The sequence below is a fragment of the Procambarus clarkii genome, chromosome 7, assembly GCF_040958095.1.
Source record: "Procambarus clarkii isolate CNS0578487 chromosome 7, FALCON_Pclarkii_2.0, whole genome shotgun sequence".
NCBI lineage: Eukaryota > Metazoa > Arthropoda > Malacostraca > Decapoda > Cambaridae > Procambarus > Procambarus clarkii.
Genome location: NC_091156.1, coordinates 16474589 through 16497287, shown reverse-complemented (window position 1 = coordinate 16497287; position 22699 = coordinate 16474589). Strand labels below are relative to the sequence as shown.

General features: G+C 42.6%; 1 protein-coding gene across 1 annotated transcript in view; it reads right to left on the bottom strand.

The window, feature by feature from the left end:
* Positions 1-22699, bottom strand: part of JMJD6 (Bifunctional arginine demethylase and lysyl-hydroxylase PSR) — an 89046-nt gene that overhangs the window by 64981 nt on the left and 1366 nt on the right. Inside the window, exon 2 of the mRNA XM_045747435.2 lies at positions 5644-5855. Coding sequence (XP_045603391.1) covers positions 5644-5855 — 212 coding nt within the window. The remainder of the gene's footprint in view (positions 1-5643; positions 5856-22699) is intronic.

The following is a 22699-nucleotide window of genomic DNA, read 5'->3' as shown; positions in this document are numbered from 1 at the left end:
GCTGATGTTCCACATATGTTATATAAAGTCTAGTGACACCCTTAGTAATATGCAATACCTCTAAAAAAACGAAGTTTAAGTTTTAAAGAAAACTTCGGTGACATTGAAAATAATAAACAAAAATAAAATTTAAGGCAACTCCCCCAACTAGTTCAGATGCAGGGAAGAATATTGCAGCATAGTATGTAACGTATTGTGTGTACGTTTAAGTTGTTTTGTGATTAGACACACAGAGTATAATGGTTTCTTACATTTATTTAGTATAGTCTTGGTTACATCAGTCAGTTTGTTGTCAGTGTAGTGAAGTGTTGTAGTAAAGACAAAGCCTGGAGCAGGACAGAGAGCCGAGTGAGGCTAGAGATAGAGAGCAGCTCAGATGCGGGGCGAGTGTGAGTGTGAAACAACACACGAGACAACTTGCAGAATGGAACAGAAGTAACATCCACCCCGAACGTAAGCTGCAGTGGCTCCGCCAGCACCGCACAATATGCGACAGTAATCAGCATAAGATGACAGTCCTGAAACAGGAAGGACAAGACAACCCTATCCGAAACAGAAGAACACCTACAAAGGGACAAGAAATAATGAAAGGACCGCCAGGAAACTTCATACTGCTGCCGAGACGAGACACACAGGTGGGACACCATCAATAAAGCCACCCGCTCACCATACAAATGGTCAACCCATCCTCCGAATTGACAGTACGATTTAATACTAAGTGTAATAAGTACATTTAATAAGTACATTTCCTTACTGTCATATTTAGTACATAATTGCACTTATGCGGCTGTTACATTTACCTCCCCATTTAATTTTCCTCGTTTTCTGTTAAGACACTCAGAATTTTAGGATGAAGTTTCAAAGTTCAGTTCGCTATACACAAGTTTTAAATATCAGGAATTTCTTTTTCAGTTTTATTTAACAATAGAGATTTTATACAAAACTTGAAAATATCCTGAGTTACTTTACAATTTATTTAAATATTTTAGATTTGTTTTATAAAACTAATATCAATATACCTATAGGTTAAGTAGTAATTGTAATTAAGAAGCAATAAAATGCTTATCTTCAAAACTAAAACGGTTAGGTTAGGTTGTGGTTTTCTATTCAGCTTTTCAGGTAAACTCAAATATTCACAATATATTTGACAGTACGATTTAATACTACAATAAGTGTAAATAAGTACAATTTCTGACTGTCATACATAGTACATAATTGCACTTGGCTGTTACATTTACCTCCCCATTTTTGGAGGACGGGCTGCAAATGGTAATAGACCCGTGTCAGAAGCACCAGATGCAAAGACTTGAGGAGAAGAGTATGTAACAGACTGGCCCGATCTGCTGAAAAAGGCAGAGCCACGGGAAGACCCCTGTTTTAGACACCGAGCAAGCAGCGCCTGAAACCAAGACTGGGCCAGCTACCAAGGGGCCAAGAGGACTACTCTCCCTCGGTAAGTCTCCGAGCGAGGTAGGACCTGGAACAACAGCAGAACCAGAGGTAAGAGGTACAGGTAACCCCACCTTGACCAGTCCTGCCTGAAGGCATCAACCCCGACAACCTTGCAGCATGGGAAGGGCGCCACATATACCAGGAGAAGCCTTGACCACGCTGACGCGAAGAGGTCCACCTCCAGGAGCCCACACGTCTGGTAGAGCCAACTGAACGAGTCGGCATCGACCGTCCATTCTGTGGACAGGAGAATGAACTGGGACAGGCTGTCACTCCCCCAAACATAAAATGACACGTTCGTGGGGGAAAGTGGCATGCATAATACTTCCCCGAACGTGAACAGCCAGGAGAGCCAAACCCCGAGAACTCAGTAGGTAAGTCACCTGAAGCGACCAGGCCCAAAGAGTCAATGACTGAAGAGAACCCCCATGATTCAGACAATGAACCACCGGGGAGTAATTTGAATGAAGCCAGATCATTGATCCCCGAGCGACCCGAACCCTCTGAAGCGCCTACCACACAGCCACAAACTCCAGCACTGTTGTGAACCCGACGGAAAAGCGAACCCCACTACCCCTGACCGGACTGGTGAGCACTGGTCACAAAGCCCCAGCCAAGAAATGACACGTCTGTGAACATATCGAGCGAGGGCTCGGGTGAACCAAGGACCTGAACCCCGAAAAAGCTAAAGATGAAGCTGGTGGCGCAGCAGCCGACGTATGGCGCCCGGAGGCCGAACCCAGCGATTGCGAGAGAAGTGGAAGGGATGCCCGAAGGAAGCCGACAAAGCCAAACCCGACCCGGCAGGTAGACCATTATGGCAAAGTTCAAACTCATGCACAAACCCTCGAGCAACCACCTTGTGACCCAGGAGCCCTCCAGAAACAAGCAAAGGCAGGACCGCAGCCTCAGCAGAGCCACTGGAGGGAGAAACAAGGAAGAGGTTCAAGAGTCCCACACTAAACCCAGCCAAGACTGAACCTGAGAGGGACCCACATGGGACTTCCTCCAATTCACCAGGAACTCGAACCCAGCGAGCTAAGAAAGATCCAAATCCCTGGCGAGCAGACATGCGGACTGGCTGGGAGCCCACAACAGCCAGTTGTCGAGGTAGGCCAGAACCCTAACCCTAACAGAATGCACGTGAAGCTGCAGCTGGCTGACGTCCCGCAGAAGGACAGGGGCGTACAAACAGGCATTGAGGCGTTCAAACACCCCCAAGGTAAACTTGCATAATGGTAAGAGCCTCTTACCACTGAGGCTCAAGCATGCAGGACTGACAGAACGTATGCTACGCCCCCAACGAAAAGATCAGACAGCCTGCCAACTACGACGATTCCAGAACCTCGTAACGAACCCAGTAATGGAAAGAAGAAGAACCAATCTCAGGAGAGACACGATACATTATCAAGGTGTAATCCGGGTCACGCAGGAGGTAAGTCACAATGGCCATCCACACTTCATGAGAAGGGATGCGGGAGGCCGAAAACCTCCAGAAAGACGGGGGCCAAAAACCTCCGGAAAGACGGGGCCGAAAACCTCCGAAAAGACTGGGCCGAAGTACCCAAGGGAACCCAGAACCTGTTTGATACCTATTTGATGGGGTTCTGGGAGTTCTTCTACTCCCCAAGCCTGGTCAGGGTCAGGCTTGACTTGTGAGAGCTTGGTCCACCAGACAAAGCAGACCATGGATATGTGGGCCTGAGGGCTGCTTGGAGCAGCCCGCAGGCCCACATATCCATCACAGCCCGGTTGGTCCGGCACTTCTTTTTGAAAAGAATCTAGTTTTCTATTGAAGATATCCACGGTTGTTCCTGCAATATTTCTGATGCTCGCTGGGAGGATGCTGAACAACCGTGAATCTCTGAAGTTTATAAAGTGTTCTCTAATTGTGCCTATGGCTCTGAACCGAACCCGGGGAGGGGTTGATGCCATATCAAACTCGTAAAAGGAAGGGGGATAAGAAAAGCCCACCCTTTGCAACAACAAGCCCCGCTCGGAGGGTACAAAAACCCAAGCAGGGTCAAACGGGGCCCAAGGCCCCTAAGTCAGCCCCTCCCCTACCCCGGGGACCTCCACATCAGGACCCGGGGCAAAGCCGTTCTCCAAACCCTCCACCTCAAAGGAAAAGGCTGAAGCTGCCGGAAAAGCTGGAACGAAGGGGACCCACTTGTCAGACCAAGAAGCACCGACTGGAGGAATGGGCTTGAATGCCTCTGTCGTCACACTGGAAGGGGCAACCCCCGAAACAGCCCATGTCTCACCACCAACTAAACCCTGCTCCTGACTCCAAAACCTTCAGACATTTCGGAGCCGAAAGCAGGGAGGGGGGGGGGAGGTACAGGACGAACAACTGCAGAGGAAGGTCCTGGGGGCGAGGATGAAACCAGAGTCGAAGCGACTAACACCCCCAAGTCCGGGTCCCTATAACTAAAACAGGACAGTCTCGGGGCATCCAGGTGAGCAACCAACCTAGTGCGCTGCAGCAACGCTGAAGTTGTCTGCACCCAAAGATCAATATCAATGGACTGGGTGATCTAGAGAACAAGCAATCAACACCACTCGCAGGACTCCGAGTCGAAGGTGTCACTTATCAAACAGGCAGCATGACGGAGGCAAAACAGGTGATTGTCACCCTGAGAAGGGGACAGAGCAACCTTCAATCTCGCACAAAGCGAGATGGGACCCAAGGGAACATATCTATCAGACCACTGAGCCCCAGTGGGGTTTTCCCCAGGGCCCTAAGATGCTCTGCTACGGGAAGTCCAGGCATGGTACTGCTAACCAGCACCCAAACTACCAAGCAAACAACCAATAGCTGAACCCTCAGAACGTGTATACACATGGGGACCTAGTGGACGACCACCTATAATACAATATCAAAATATTTAAATTATTATATATATATATAAAATATGGAGCCACATCAAGGGCAGACCTTCCACCAGGCAGAAAATAAAAATAAAAGCCAAAGACCACAGTAGAGGCAGCCCCTAAGCGACTTGTGGAAGATAACCTCAAGCCACAAGGGTAGTACTTACAGGGCACCTAGGGAAGGTAACCCTAGGCACATGCAGACCGAGTACCGTTGAAAAATACTCCTGGCTCGCACACCACCACTGGGACAGTACCACGCCACAAGGCACAGCACTGAAATGATTCGGAGCCAAAATCGCATGACCCACCAAGTCACACATCAGCCAAGAACTGGACGTGTGGATAGCCGGCATGGGGTCTGGGGCTCCCCTTCCCCCCCTCCCTGGGAAGGGGGGAGGGGCATGGTGATGATTGTGACGTCATACTCGTTTGCTCCGTTTTCATTTGGGGAGTTCTGTCCAACAGCTCAGCTTTCAATAGCAATATTTTAACCAGACAGGGTTTATTTTGGGGTGTCTACCTTTCTGGGTGACTAACCAGGTAGATGGCAGACAGAATGCTTTCAACCATATGTGGGTTTCTATAGGCTATTGCTCCTCATGCCTTTCTGAGGGGGGGAGGGCCAGGTTCTGGCTCGTGGTCCCTGGTAGGCCTAAGAACTCCATTCGCTTTGACTGATGCCAGGGTCTAATACATTCATATCAGCCCAGATAGCTCTGGGGAACTGGAGGGGCTTCCCCCAGAAAAACATTGAATGTGACACACTTTAGTCATGATGGAGCTGAAAAGATAAGCAAATTATAGGCGGTGAGTGATGAAGTGCTCGGGGATACTACACCCCACCACCCCGTGGGGCAGCAGTTGCCACAAATTTAATTTTTAACAATTATTTTGATGTTTCTCATTCGTTTGATGTTTTGATGTTTCTCATTATTTTTTGTTTCTCATTCTCATTTTTCTCTGTTTTTTTGCTGTAATATTATTCAAAAGTGTGTAACTTATGGAATTCATAGAGTTCAATGTGTAGAATGTTGCTATGCTAAAACTTGTGGGTTCATATATGTGACAAGTATATTATATTATACGATCAATCACTAATATTCATATTCTACGATCAATCAATCAGTAGGCACTCGAACTCCAAGGACTGATGGCACCAAACTAACATGGCACATGTCAGTTTGATAGCTCCAGGGAGCCAACAGGGCTTCCCTCAGAAATGCAGTAATCTAAATGATCCCCAACAAAATGAATCCAAAAAAAATGTTAAATAATTATCATGTTCAGGGATGAAGAAAGCAAAAATATTCTCACCTCTAATGTCCACTTGTAGTGAGCCTTCCAGTTCTCTGTTATTCCCCTGATCACTACAGGCTTGTAAAGCTTTTCATACCGTTCTATAAACTCTTCTACAGAAACCTCATCTGAGTGGATACGCTCGGCGGTGTCCTTTATTTTATCAATACAACAATCAAAGTTGTTTTTATAATCAAGTTTTGTCCAGACTCCCTTTTCTACACAAAGTTCTGTGGGAATAGAAATATATACACATTACAGCATTTTATCATGTCTCTCCACACTACACAGTATTCTATCATGTGTCTCTCCACATTACACAGTACAGTACTGTATTCTATCATGTCTCTCCACATGATAGAATACCAGAAATACCTACAAAGGTAAAAACCACCACTTAAATGTACAGATCACAGCAAAATACTGGAGCTCACTCAGCAGAGAAGCAGCCACGGCAAACACTACACCTTTCAGTATCCTTGTGAATCCGATACCTTTGATCATCCCAAGTAATCCTGAATGATACCTTTGATCATCCTGAGTGATATTTAGTGCCTTTTGAATATCCCGCAACATAGATGGAATACTTGGGGCTGGGGGCTGTCAGATGGGACTTGGGGTTGTCAGCTGGCGGGCTCACCAGTTGACACGGCACTGCATCCTCACTCCCCCCAAATGATTAGCAGGGTTGGGCGAACGAACTGGCACTAGTTTCAAGAGATTTCGATAATTTGTTTACACTGTTAAGGGGAGTTCTTTCGGTGGTTCTTGATGCAGAGATATCATTTGAAGCCAGTAATGGTTTGTTTTGTTTCGCTGACTGTCTGTGTACCCTTCTCGGTGGCAGCAATAAACCAATGTCACTGCTCCTAGTGTCTCTGTGATGGGGGGAGTCAGGTTCTTGTGCTGGTCTCCAGTAGGTCTAAAGAACTCCTTGACTCATGTGACCTAAGTCGTTGCACACTATCTATGATAGTAGCTTCAGGGAGCCACAACGGGCTTTTCCCAGAAAAGGTTGTCCAGGGTGCCACAAGTTGATAAAGGTGGAAAATCTTTAGTCTAAGATAAGGTGAATAATGAGGTGCTGCTGTGGATGACATACTGAAGGTTGATGGTGTTATGTACAGAGAGATGAAGTGAATGGACATCTCATTTTTTTGTCTTTAGGTTTCTCTTCGTATAGTGTAGTATTCTCCCTTTTATTTCCAGGATGATGCCTTCACTAAAAAAAATTGGAAATTAGCTAATTATATATTACAGTAGGCACTAAATATTACTCAGGATGATCAAAGGTATCATTCAGGATCACTCGGGATGATCAAAGGTATTGGATTCACAAGGATTCTGTGCAGAAACAAGTGACCCCGAGACACATTAGGAAAACAAAACATATGATTGTCCTGAAAATTGGGACACTACAAAGAGGTGCACAATCAAGTGGGACAATGCAGTTTGGACAATAAAGAGCAGGGTGGTGTTCCATTAAGTGACCATGAGCCATTTCCCACCATTAATTATGGTGGTAGGGAAAAGACCAGGGCCTTATGGTCACTTTCAATAGTAAGCAGATTGTTACTTGTAATTCCAGACCTTGCTAACAGACAAGATCCAACAAACAAGGTTCATAGTATAATGAATGACTGGGTTTTAATCTGAATAAGGAATCCCTTTTTGGGAAATAGGGCATATTAAAAAGTCCACAAATTTATAAATTCACAAACTCTCAATTATAATTTGTTTGCAAATTATGTGAAGCCATACGAAGCCAGTGTAAATGGCTACCTTAGCCCTTCAAATGCACATCTCAGAGAGGAAAGTGCCATTTCTGATCCTACTGTGTGAGTTAATGAGGGATGATTTAAATTACAGATATCAGTGAACACAATGCTAGTTATGCTGTTCACAGCACAAGGCTGACATCACTGCACACAGCTGCAAATTTGTGCATCTATGCATCATGAAATAGAACTTCATGTTCCTTTAGAAAATAAACTTGTGAAAAATGATTCATATTCATGAATTAGTGACCAGGATTCTAGTAATAATAGCAATGTCGTGGCTAAAGTTAGCAATGCTGCTAATTCATTGGGAGGCATTTTCCTGACTCTGCATTCTTATAATCATGTATTCCTTCTGGCAGTTCATTTATGTAGACAAGGAATATCATGGTTGGGTTGATTGCATTTATCTGGACCTAAACAAAAATAAACAAGGCTTTTGACAGAGTTTAATGTAATGCAGTAGGCTGTTTTTGAAACTGGAGAGGAGTAATAGAGGAGTAACAAGAACCTAGATTCACGAAGCTCCATGTATTTCTTCATAAGTAGGTTTGCTACGAAGGTTCCCAAGTATACCCTAAGAAGATGCTTAGGTGCAATTTACGTAGGTCCACTTAGGAAGATATTTGGGTTCTAAGTCTGGTTCACCTACGTGCTGATAGAGGTCACTACTGTGTTTCGTTTGGCCAATCAGAGAGCAGGCAACATTCTTCATATTGAAGATTTAGGGCTGGCTTATCGGAGCTCTACTGCCTCCTATTTACATCAAATTTTCTTATAAAATTAGTATATTTCGTAGTAAAATTATGCTTTTTTAACTTCTACAGGCAGCACGGACATTGTAGTAAACAAATGTTACATTTGTTGTTTATCTATGTAATTCTAAGAGATATTGTGTAGCTGTCCTTGTTGCTCGGAAGATGCGCTGACAATTACAGTATTGTATATATTTACTGAATTTACCCAAGGGCCACTATCTAGTGGCCTCGACGAGGACAAAGTCAGTGGCTTGTTAAAGGGCCCGCCAATTGTCTTAATGATATTTTTTAGCTGGAATTTGGCATTTACGGCGTCAGCGGGTAGGCGGTTCCATGGATTTATAACCCTCTTGGTGGAAAAAACATCTGCTTTCAGTCCTACTTGAGAGAACAAACTCTCCAACACAATATTTGTGATTGCCCTGTTATCAGTGACTTCAGACCAAATGGTATGAGGTACTTTGAACTCTGCAATTACTTCATACACTCAGGAATATTGGAAGATATTCTTGTGCTGCACCCAGGTTTTGCCAGTGGAGGCTAATAGATCAGCCTTAAGTATTTTGTTCTCTCCTGATTCCATGTATGACTGGCCATCCTGTGAGGTGAGGATGTTGGATGAGCTTGTAGCTGGTTTTTGATCTACACTGTGTGGTCCTTCATACAGAATAGGGAAGCAGCACATTGATGTGTATACCTAAGTATGTTAAAAAATACATTGTTAGAGAGGAGTCTTGAAGAAACTGGCAAGAGTAATTATAATATAATGTTTCCATGATTCAGTGCTTACCTCTTGTGAAAATCGTGAAGAGTTGTTTAGTCAGAGTTGATTTGTTTTTTGTATTGAAGCTGGTAATTTCTACCTTGATTCCATGTATGCCTAATCATCCTGTGAGATGGGAGGATTAGATAAACTTTTAGCTACTTTTTTATCTACACTGTGTAATATTCCACGTAGAATAGAGTAGCAGCACATTGCTGTGTATACCTAATCTTCTTATAAAAAAAATCAGTAATAAAGATTTTAAATTATAGTTTGTATTATTACAAATACTGTATTATCCTTAATACTGTATTATAGTATTATCCTGTATTATCCAAATACTGTATTATAGCGTGAAAGTGTTAAATCATGTTAACCATGGATCATTAAGCTCTCCTGTTGATATGTAATAGTCATATTTCTTTTGAACTGCTAATCCATGCTAATCATTCATTAAATTGTGCATTATGTCTCAATTTTTCACTTCCTTGGATATACTGTACAGTACAAAAAGATAGGATAAAAATAAACCAGTGCACAATAAACTAGCTGCGTTTGGCGGCAACAATCAATCAGTAATATTTCTTTCATTATATTTTTTATTTAAATAACTGCATCAATACTTTTAGAGCTGACAGGATTTGTTTTACCATACAGGTGCATTATTTGTTAAAAAAAATTTGGTTTATTGTTACACACAATGGTGCTACATAGCCTTCCCAGCTTGGTGCCTTCTTTTAATACTTACTTACTGATTAATAAATACTGTATATAATAATAAATAAATTTTATTCAGGAAAAGTACATACAGTTGATTTACAAACATAATGTTGGATTTATAGACAGCACTAGTACATACAATACCTAAAGCCACTAATACTCATAGCATTTTGGGCAAGGTGTGGGGGGAAAAAACACTTGGACTAAAACTTAATAGTAATTGGGATTAGGTATAAATTGTGTTGAAAGAAGGAATAAAAAATAAAAAAGGGGGGGGGGGGGATAACAGCAGAAATCAGCAATTGTACACATTGGTGAACAAACAGCATTGTTTAAAAAATAGCAAGACATGGGTTGACATTTATGGGGTAAGGTAGGTTACATGGAGTTAATTAGGTAGTACAGTGGTACCTCGCATAACGATCGCCCCAAAAGACGAACATTTTGGGTAACGAACGGCCCGATCAGCGTCAAATCGTCCCGTATGACGAACGCTGGTTTGAGTAACGTCAACACCACACAGTGGGGTCGCGCTGCTTCTTGCACATTCCTAGACGCCTCCGACGATGCACATAAATTATGTTGTTCTTGCTTAAAGATGCTAATGATGCTGGGATATAAAAGGGTGACTGCTGAGATGTTGAAAAGCATTGACGTTTTTGTAGAAAAAAAGAAATGAAATGTCTTATATACAACAAATGTCAAAAAGGTTCGTTCGGTGTTGGCAGGTAGGCTGCTCCATTATAACAATCTTTCTTTGTTTCAAATGTGTTTCATTTGTTTTGTATTTGTCATTTACGTCTCAATAATGGAGAAGCCTACCTTACATACACTGAATAAACCATTATGACATTTTCCTTTCTTCAAATGTGTTCAATATTTATTTTTCATTTGTCTTATAGCAAAAGGTTTGTTCGGTGGTCGGCAGGTAGGCTGCTCCATGTTTCTTACATACAAAAAACGTAAATAATAAAAAAAAATGAAGAATTTTGAAAACCAGTACAAATGTCAAAAAGGTTCGTTCGGTGGTCTACAGGTCGGCTGCTCCATGTTTCTTAAATAAAAAAAAATGAAAAATAAAAGAACTGTTGAAACAATTTGAAAAATGGACAAATGCCATAAAGGTTTGTTCAGTGTTTGTCGAGTAGGCTGCTCCATTATTGAGACGTAAGTGACAAATACAAAACAAATGGAACACATTTGAAACAAAGAAAGATTGTCATAATGGAGCAGCCTACCCAACAAACACTGAACGAACCTTTTGTAATAACGAATATGAAAGACAAGGGCTGCTGGCTGGGTTAGTACTGCGTGAGCAACCATTTGTGGCACACGTGCCTCTGGCTCTCAAACACCTGTCCCACACGGTGTTGAAAGACTGCGCTCAATCGGTGCAATTCAGACCCTATTGTTTGAAGAACATAAGGGTCATAACATTGGTGAAGCTAGGCGCAATAAGGGCTTAACACAACGGTCGGATGCCAGTGATACAGCACCTATGAGGATGATACAGCGAGCGTATCCAGGTGTAGCTCTGAGCCCCACCCTTGCCATCTCGAATTTATATAGATGATACATAGATGAATCGTTTTCTGCGTTCAGTGATGATGCATCTGATACAAGTAGCATAGATGAAGTGTTAGCGGCTTCCATGGTGGTGTTCATTGATATTTTCAAGAATACCTGAATCTCTTCCTGACTGATGGACACTCTTTGAGGCTAGCTGAATCTCTTCCTGACTGATGGACACTCTGAGGCTAGCTGAATCTCTTCCTGTGTGGGACCTTACAAAGCGATCTTTTCAAGACTACCTTACAAATTGAGCTTTTCCTATAATCGTTTCAATACTACCTTATGCATTACAAGCTTGCCTACATACCACCTACAAGTACTAAAGCCAAGGGTGCACACGAGTGCATTATTTGCAAGAACACAGAACGATGAAACAGGAAATGAAAATCTATCTGTAGCTGGTGCAAGGAGAGCAAAGTCGCGCTGTGTACCATGGACTACTTCGTTGACTATTACGCACCTCCAAAGTAGAGTGTGTAATACAGTGTGTTACTGTGTAAATAGTATGTGAAACTGTACATATTGTAATTTTAGTGAATTTTTACCATGTAATATTGTGACAAACATTTATTGTGGACACATTACTGACACATGTATCACAGTTCCATGGAAAATTATGAACATTCTACTGTATACATATTGTAAAGGTCACAAATATGCATCATATACGATAAAAGAAACAAATAAAACCGCATTGGAAATGCATAGAAAAAATATTTGAAAATATATTTGTGGCAACACGCGGTGCTTGAATGGCCTGCGCGACTGTGTCTGGGAGCTTCACACACGGGCGACCAGGCCCTGATGACGTCACAGCGCACCTTGTCCACGCCCTCACAGCCAAAGTAAGTGGAATTTGGTAATTATTTTTACATAGACATGTTCAGGGAAGGTAATTTATCATTTTGCAAAGAAAAATGATATTTTGGGGAACATTTGATGTCATGCACTCTGGGGGAATTTCACAATAAACACAGTGCATCACACTGGTTACATGGGGGGACACTCGTTTTGTATGACGTCCGTTTCACATGACGAACATGGAACGGATTAAATTCGTTATGCGAGGTACCACTGTACTTGGTTTTACTCTTAAACTGGTTGAGAGGGGTACAGCCTTTGACATGATTCGGGAGGTCATTCCACATTCTGGGTCCCTTGATTTGTAGAGCACTTCTAGTTTAGTTACATACAGCCAAATTGTGTAACAGGAAGAGGTCTTGGACACAAATTTGTTCCATGCTAAATGTAGAGGAATCAGCTGAGTATTCCTCAAATAAAATAGGCTGCCTCAGCTTGTAAGGCAAATAAAATAAGCATTCCTCAAATAAGTAGCTGCCTCACCTCACTGCCTTACTGCTACATAGCCTTCCCGGCATGGTGCATTCTTTTGATAATTACTGGTTCCACACACCCAAATTGTGTAACAGGAAGAGGCCTTGAACCCCTACTTCCCTCTCTCTGTTTTAACACTTTCGCGCTATCTGGACGCGCCGGCGCGTTTGGTTTCGTCTAACGTAAACGCATAGTGGACATAAAGTTATGTCTACTTTTAAAATATTTGTATAAAATTCAATTTTTATCCGATTTACTTTGGGTTTGTTTCAAACTGCGCCCTATGAGGCTCTCATTCTCACCACTAGGCTGCATGGTACAATAAGTTCATGAAAGGTGTGGATAACTTCGATCAAATGGTATTTTGTCCCAAACGGGTTGCAGGTGGGTGACTTTAGCCGTTTATACTGGTAATTCTTCCCCCATATCATGTATTATATGCATATGTCTGTTTAGGGAATTTTATTCCGATCAATATACAACCAAAAATAACTGTGTGCAACAAGTATAATCTTGACAAACATAACAAAAGTAAAAATATTTTGTGTGTGTTTGACGCTCACTGATATGTTCCAGCGTTATTTTATATTTGTCGCTATTCTAACTTACGCTTTGTTGATATTTTTTACCTATGGGCACATAGAACATTCTATTGCGAACACATTGACATAAAAATGAATGACGTACATAGAAAATTAATGTCATGAGAGTGAAATAAGTCTAAACTTTCAAAGCGCCGTGCGTCGTCCCGTCACCGATACCGGGTAACAATTTCACCACTTCCCACACTCTTGCGGGCGGGCTGCATCATTATTCTACGCTTATATTCATATCTCCATGTTGGGAATTTCATTGCGAGTCCATTGATACCAAAATTAACGCTGTAGAACAAGTGTGGAGGTGATTACAATCCCAAGAGTAAAAACATTTTGTTGCTGATGGGCGCTCACGGCGAGTCATCTACGTAGTTATTTATTTGGTGCTGGTATCCCTATATGTTTCTTGACTTATTTTACTAATGTTCTTCTAGAGAATTTTATTGCGAACACGTTGGTACCAAAATGAAATACGTAGCATGAGAACTAAGGTCAGAAGAGTAAAAAGAGTATACACATTTTTGTTTTTACGCTTAAGCGATAAAAGCGCAGCGCGCACATTCGGTTGGCTGAGTGACCTTTGCGGAGAGCGCGAAAGTGTTAATAGTCCATATAGTCATAATTATAGGTTTAAGTATTCAATGAGAAAAGTTTTTGAAGTTTTTACCCTAATCTAACATCATTTGTGCAGGATATTTTTCTTTTATGTCTCACCTAGATTTAATTTCAAAATAAAACCAAACAAAATAAATTAAAACTGTGTATGTATAGCTAAGGTACACCCTTACAGGTGAACAGAGGCATTTGGTGATAGAAAATGATCCCATCAGGCAGGGCTCATAACCTTCTCTCATATTTCATGTTCACCAGTGTTTATTTACTTAATAACTACTGGTATAATATCTTGCTATTATAAAACTAATTCTACTATCATAAAAGACATATTTACTTCAAGTTTCAAGCAGAGAATGCATATATAACTAACACGAAGGACTCCTCTTCATGAGTCGCGAACTAATAATCTTTTGTTTATATTAAAATCGATCCCAGTGTTATGTAGTAGAGAAAAATTGAGTTATATCCAGTTTACATAAAGCTATGAGTGGTCGACAGTACAGTACACTTAGATGACGGAGCAAACTTACGAAGGTTTTTCTTGTCTGTGTAACTACCTGAATACCGACATAGCCACCACGAAGGCGCTAAGAAGAAAAACATTCGTAAGTACCTTCATGAATCTGGCCCAAGGAGGCTTCTAACATGGATGAAAAATTATCTGACAGAAAAATGAGGGTAGTAATCAGAGCAATGTATCAGACTGGAGAAATGTCACAAGTGGAGTACCACAGGGTTCAGTTCTTGCACCAGTAACGTTCATCGTCTACATAAATGACCTACCAGAAGGAATACAGAAGTATATAAAACCAGCGTTGAATGTCATGAAACGCCATTTTCTGGGTGAGACCCGGATGCTCCCAGGAGCTTTACCGGCTGATATGCTAATGTCAGACTTTGGCATCAGTCATGTGTATGGAGTTCTAGGGCCTACCGGGGACCACGAGCCAGAACCTGGCCCCCACAGATAGGCAAGGGGAGCAATGGCCTATAGAAACCCCCGTGTGGTTGGAAGCATTCTATGTCTGCCATCGACCGGGTCAAGCATCCAGAAAGGTAAGCATTCCAAAACAAACCCCTATTCTGGTGAAAATTGCTACCTAAGCCGAACTAGTGGATAGAACTCTTCAACAGAAAACAAGGAAACTAGTATGACGTCATACGTCACCGCGCCGCTGTCTGCGCAGCTCCCCCCTCCCCGGGAGGGGGAAGGGGGAGCCCCAAACCTCCCACGCCGGCTATCCACCCATCAGTTCTGAGGCTGGATGTCAAAACACGCGAAAAATGCCGACCGGAGGGAGGGAGGGTTGCCGGGGAGCCTCCGGGTCTCACCCAGAAAATGGCGTTTCATTACATTCAACGCTGGTTTTCTGGGGGGAGCCCCGTCGGCTCCCCGGAGCTAACTACCCACAGAGGAAGGTCAAAGGGACAAAACCGGGAGGCGGACACCACGCACCCCCCAAGGAGGCGAGACAACCGGCAGCAAACGCCAACCCAAGGCGCCACAGCCCCGAAAATCCCGGGAACAACACGAGAACCACGAGCAGCAAGGCCCCTGCACGAACACCAAAAATCCATGCCCGAAAGACTGCAAGGCCACGTCGCCCAGACGGCAGCGAGAGCAGCGAAGCCACGAACGCCACAGGCATGAGGGAAGAACACAGGCAGCTTAGCCGCAAGAACACGGCTGACCACCCGGGACACCATCACCCGCGAACCGGGAAGGACAGAACCAGATCAACGCAAAACGCGATCCGGACCCAAACGCCGTGGCACGCAAACAACAGCGGAGGGCCGCCACTGAACACAAAAACGACACACCCCCGGCCCGACCAACGAAGCACCAACAAACCCTGGACCCCTCCAGAATGCAGCAGCCCCACCCCGCGCCAGAAAAGATGGAGACTGCTGCCATCAAACAACCAAAACGCTAAAACCGAAGGAGCAAGAAAACTCAGCGAACCGACCCCCAGAGGCAAAGGCCCAAAGGAAAGAGCCGACGAAAAAACACACCGGAACCGAAGGGGCACTACCAACTGAGGAGAAGACAGAGCACGCTGACCAGAGACCAGGATGGTGCAAGCGGCGCACGAACAGGCCGGAGGTGAAACGACGCACAAGACAGCTGACTAACGGTGCAGAAGCAACACCAAGACCGAAAGCAAGCTGAAGCGGCTCCGCCTGCGCCGCACGAAAAGAGGCGACAGTATGTGGCAAGACGACGGCCCCCAACCCCCACTAGAAAACCAAGCCAAGAGTAAACCAAGCTAACAAGAGTAACCACCTAAGAAGGGACAGGAAAAGGAAGGACCGCCAAAATGCCCATACTGCCGCCAAGAGAAGCACGCAGGTGGGACACCTACCACGAAGCCACCTGACAACCAACCGGAGGCGAGACCACGAGGCAGAACATAAGCAGCCCCGACAAGGCCCCCCCGAGCCCAGGAAAAAGGCGGAGCTGCGAGAAGATCTCGGGCGCGACCACCGAAACCCAGGCGGCACAAGGAGACGGAACGTCTGCCGAACAGAAAAACTCCCCAAAGCATGCAAGCTCGCCAGGAGTTCAGAAACGACGGGTCCGACGCGAGACATCGCAAGAAACCACTGGAGCCGGAGCACATAACCATTGCCTATAGCATCAGCCGAAGAACTGATGGGTGGATAGCCGGCGTGGGAGGTCTGGGGCTCCCCCTTCCCCCTCCCGGGGAGGGGGAAGCTGCGCAGACAGCGGCGCGGTGACGTATAACGTCATACTAGTTTCCTTGTTTTCTGTTGAAGAGTTCTATCCACTAGTTCGGCTTAGGTAGCAATTTTCACCAGAATAGGGGTTTGTTTTGGAATGCTTACCTTTCTGGATGCTTGACCCGGTCGATGGCAGACATAGAATGCTTCCAACCACACGGGGGTTTCTATAGGCCATTGCTCCCCTTGCCTCTCTGAGGGGGCCAGGTTCTGGCTCGTGGTCCCCGGTAGGCCCTAGAACTCCATACACATGACTGATGCCAAAGTCTGACATTAGCATATCAGCCGGTAAAGCTCCGGGGAGCCGACGGGGCTCCCCCCAGAAAAATGAAGTATATAAAACATAAAAGACTGATTAAAAAGATAGAGGCTCATGGTATTGGGGGTGCTATGTTAAGTTGGATTAGGACATGGCTATACCAAAGGAAAAAAGAGCGTTAGTATAAATGGGGTTAAGTCAGAATGGGAAAATGATGTAAGTGGAATGCCTCAAGGCTCTGTCCTAGAACCTCTGTTCTTTATAATATATATAAAATATATATAAATGATTTAGATTCAGGTTTGAGTAGCAACATTTGCAAACTTGCTGACGATACAAAAATTGGTAGGGAAATAAACACGAAAAAAGACTCACTATCACTTCAAGTCGATCTAAATAGGGTTTTGAAATGGTCAAAAGATTGGCAGTTGCAGGTTAATGCTGACAAATGTAAAGTTTTAAGGCTAGGTAATGATGATAGAATTACAAGATACAAGCTAGATGGTGTTGAGATTGCGAAGTCGAATTGCAAAAGGGATCTGGGAGTTATGATTAGTAAGAATTTAAAACAAAAAGATCAATGTATGAATGTTCGTAATAAGGCAAATAGGACACTGGGATATTTATTAATTGAAGCGTTAGTAACAAAACACCTGGTGTTGTTCTTCAGCTATATCTTGCTCCGGTTAGGCCCCATTTAGATTATGCAGTTCAGTTTAGGTCGCTGTACCATAGAATGGATATAAATTCACTTTAACGTTTCCAGCATAGGATGACAAAGTTAATTCCCCAAATTAGAAACCTGTCATATGAAGAAAGATTAACTTAGCTTAAATTGCATTCACTCGAATGGCGAAGAGTTCGGGGTGACATGATAGAGGTTTACAAGTGGATGAATGGACATAACAAAGGGGATATTAATAGCGTATTAAATGTATCAACACAAGACAGAACACGAAACAATGGGTATAAACTGGATAAGTTTAGATTTAGGAAAGACTTGAGTAAATACTGGTTCGGTAATAAGGTTGTTAATTTGTGGAACCAATTACCGCGTAACGTGGTGGAGGTGGGGTCCCTCAATTGTTTCAAGCGTGGGTTGGACATGTATATGAGTGGGATTAGGTGGTTATAGATAGGAGCTGCCTCGTATGGTCCAATAGGCCTTCTGCAGTTACCTTCATTCTTATGTTTGCTGATAATGCTAAGATACTAGGGAAAATAAGAAACTTAACACTTTCGCGCTTTAGATTAGAGATAACTCGTCACCGTTTTTTCTTACGATTCCGCATAACAGCCTACTTTTCTAGTCCATCGAAAAAATATTTCTATAAATTCCATTTTTTAACCGAAATGGATGGGGATACTCTCAGATTTTTCTCCATGAAATTCCCGTTCTCCCTCACCGAACACATGGCATCAGGATCAGAAGCCTGAAGATGGTGGAGTGAAGAAAAAATGCTCAACTGTTGATCTTCAATCAACATAGACAGGGTAAGTACACCTATTTGGAATTTTTTATCATCTATAAGAAGTTATATTATATACGTTTTGTAGAGAATTTATTTGCGAATTTTTTGGTACCAGAATGAATATTATATCACATAAACTTCTATGAGTAAAAAAAAAAAAAAACACAAAGTATGTTTGGGGGTGTGGCGGGTGTGGCTCTGGGTGTGGCTGGCGTGTGGCAGTGGGTTCCCTTTAGCCGTTGATATATCCAACACGTGTGAAATATTTGTATGTGTTATGTATATGTCTGTGTAGGGAATTTTACTGTGATCACTGTCATACAAATTATAAAATGTTTCAACAAGTATAAACATGACAAACATCAAACGAACGAAAACAATGCGTTCGTTTCTGCCGCGAACGCATACTGAGCGACGTGGTTCTATATTTGGCGCTTCTCTTACACATGCTTTGTACAAATGTTATACATTTCATCTTATAGAAAATTTTATTGCGAACACATTGGTATAAAAAAGAAATACGTACATAGAAAAGTAGGGTCAGGAAACGTATAAATGTATAAACTTTCCAAGCATGATTTCCCCCCTGTGTTTTCGCCAGTGCGCTCGCGGCTAACTACTCTCCACTTCACACACTCTTGCGGGTGGGCAATTACCTATATTAAACGTTCATATGCAAATGTCTGTGTAGAGAATTTTATTGTGATTCCAATGATAACAAAATTAGCGATGTAGGACAACTGTAGGCTTCGCAACCATTAAGAGAGTGGAAACATTTTGTTGCTGTTTGGCGCTCTCGGCGAGTGATCTGCATAGTTTTTTATTTGGTGTTGATACTCCTTATGCTTGGGCGGCATTTTATAGGTATGCTCTTATAGACAATTTCATTGCGAACACAGTGATACCAAATTTAAATACGTGCGCCTTCAATTATTGTCAGGACAGTCAAAAGAGTGTACACTTTTTCGGTCTTACCGCGTAGGCGCGCGAAGTGCCGAAAGCATCTGGGGTATTGTTTTTTTTTGAGCGCCGAGAGCACGAAAGTGTTAAGACAATTGTCATGCCCTTCAAGAAAACCTGAACAAAATAAGTGTATGGAGCACCATTTGGCAAATGGAATTTAATATGAATAAATATCATGTTAAGGAATGTGGAGTAAGAGAAAATACACCACACAGCCTACAAATTATGTGAAAAAGCTTTAAAAAAAAATTCTGATAAAAGAAAGAAATCTAGGGGTGGTTCTAGATAAAAAAAAAACTACAGTATCACCTGAGAACCACATAAAGAGCATTGTACAGGTAGTACAATGTGCAGTTCTGTGTTGGGTGTGTCCAACATTCTCACAGACGTTGAAGATCAGCAGAGAGCCTCAAACCATCAAGGAACATCTCCAGAATAATCCTTTGATACAAGCCACATAAAAAAGTACAAAGATAAGGATGAAGAAACCAAAGACAAGGAAACCAAGGATGAGCAAGCCATTGAGGATCTGAAAGAACCACAGTGCCAGCAAACATCTCTAACGTGAAAAGAATGAGGGAAGACAACGAAAATCTCATCAACTCCAGTACAGTCAAAAGACTGAACTGGAGGCTTCCACCCTGAAGGCTTTGTAATCCAAACACAAAGCCAAGTACACTGGGAGCCGTTGATTCCTGGCAGACACAAAGATGTCCACCTATATATATTTTATATAGAGCATATATTTTTTTTCAAAAATCAATGGAGGGACACATTTACTGTCTACATTGCAGCAATATGACAGAAAGGAGGGAGACCATCCATGGGCCCATTGGACACCCCCATGCATAAGAATTGCAGGAAGAGTCAAACCCCAAGAATCCAGAAAGTGAGAGGTAGATGAATGAGCCGAAGAAAATGCCAAACTGGTGCCAACTTGCATACTATATTGTGCCTCTGACCAATGACCCTAAATCCCCCGGTCAAAGGCATCCATTAACAGGTCGAGCAAATAATTGAACTGAACAAATAATTTGGACAATTCTTTAATACTAAGACCCAATTCTAGTATTCACATGGTCAATCCCCAGCTAAAATGATTGACTATACTGATTGTCAACACTTACCATAATGAAAGCTCTGCTGTACAATACTGATACAGTAGGTGACCAGTATTGCACAAAGTTAAGAGAGGTCGGTTTACAACTAAATGATTCAGGGTTCCTTTCTCAAGCAAGCTTCCTTATACCTGATGCCTCTGATCACTCAGCAGTAAATAGTTATGTGGGAGTTAGTGAACTGCTGTGGATGGCAGCCTAGTACATGGCCAGTTGTTAGGTGGATCTCCAGAAAATGCTGTTTCCCAACAATGGGAGACAAAACCACAGCAGCCAATAATTTCATGTTTACTGTCATGGTGTAGAATTCATCGTAACACACACATCTACAAATTAGAAGTTTTTATTTACTTTTTTTTGTATGACTGCACTGAAAAAGATGAAGTACAGCTTAGAATACAGCTTAGAGTACTAATATTTGGTTTGCCAGCACCCATTTTGTATATTCTGACACTGGCAGCTGGCAATACCAATTGTGGTGAACATAAATCAGGTTTAAAATGCCAATGTTACACAAAAGCTTTTTTATTTTGTTTTTGTAACCTAAAATAAGATGGTAATACGTATCTAGGATAAAATGGTATGGCATATAACCGAGAACAATTTACAAAATATTCAAAAACATTTTTTAAATAAGAAAAATGTATTTACTTCACATGTACTGTATTGTGAGGTAACTGAAGCTTGTGGGAAGAATACATCACTTCATACCAAAGACTGTTCACCAACTAATTTTAAAAGCTACCTAACCTATCCAACTCAACCCAACATAACCCAACCCCAATCTAACTTAACCAAAGCCAACATAGCATAGCTAAGACTATACTGTATGCAGTTTTAGCAATTAGAGTTTTGTCAAAATACCTGTACAGTGGCACCTCGAATTACGACTGCCCCTATTTACAAATTTTTTGAGTTACTGTACGATGTAAATTTTGTCGGAAAATGCAACTCGACTTACGACCTTTGCCTCGACTAGCGATTTTGATATGCGTATGGGTCGACCGATCGCATGGTTCCTGGTGGCATGGCTGACCCAGCATCAGTTTACCAAGCGGATGGCTCAGGTAAACTGAGGCTGCTTGTAAAGAATCATACTTGTAAAGAATTTCATAATTTTTTTTGCTTTATTTGTTTTTTGAACATAAAAGTAATTATTATATATCATGCCATGGTTCCCAAGAAAGTCAGTGGTAAGGTTCAACCTAAGAAAACACATGTGAGGATGACCATAGAGGAAAAACAAGAGATCATTTGTAAACATGAAAATGGTATGAGAGTTGTTGATGTAAAGTAGATGATGTCCCTTCCGTATTTCTTAAGAAAATACTGTATGTGCAGTACGGGAAGAATTGTAAAGTTTTGCTGAAAAGTGTCACCTAAATCAAGCTGTAGCAGGCCATTGTGTTAACCCTTTTAATGACAATGTGATGTCTCACTTCAGACAATTGTTACAATGTAGGGAAAAACAAGTGTCACCAGACAGGTTTTTAGTGAGAAAAACAAGCAGTGAGCCACAAGCATGTCCTAGTGGTATGCAGGCAAAACGTAGGAAAGAGAGTACCCCAGAGAAGTCATCAATGCCTGACGTTATAATCGAAGGGGGCTCCCCTTCCAAACACTAACACCTCTCTATCTCACCGTCTTCCATACGCCAACAAGAGTCCTCATTCAAGGTAAGATATACATACAGTACTGTATTGTAGCTAGTACAAAATGAGTGTTATTCGATATGAAATGTATTTTAAGTTAATTTTTTGGGGGTGTGGAATGGATTAATTCAATTTACATTACAGTGTACTTCTTATGGGAAAATTCGTTTCGACTAATGAATTTCTGACTTACGACCCGTCTCTGGAAACAGATTAAATTCTTAAGTCGAGGCCCCGACAGTACATGATTTGACCATAACCCGATAGGAACCACCCGAGGACATTAAGTGCCAGGTAACCCTATCAACCCCCCCACCCCACACAATATAAGAGCTTTGAGGGCAGGAAGTGCCACAGGTGGGAAGTGGAGGTCAAAACCTTCCCATCTTGAGACCACAACATATGCCCAGAGCAAGAATTTAGCAGCAATTACAGAGTTGACAGTGATAGGTACCATCAAACTGTACACGGGTATTTTGATAAAGCTCATTTTATGTCTTAAAATTATATATGCAATTAGCTCAGGTCAGGGCAGGTCAGGTTAGGCAAGGCGAGGTAAGGTAAGGCAGTCTGGTAAGGCAAGATTAGGCAAGGCTAGGCTAAGCAAGGCAAGACTAGGCTAGGCTAAGCAAGGCAAGACTAGGCTAGGCTAAGCAAGGCAAGACTAGGCTAGACTAAGCAAAGCTAGGCAAGGTAAGGTTTGTTTACGTTAGGAAAGGGCAGAGTAGGAT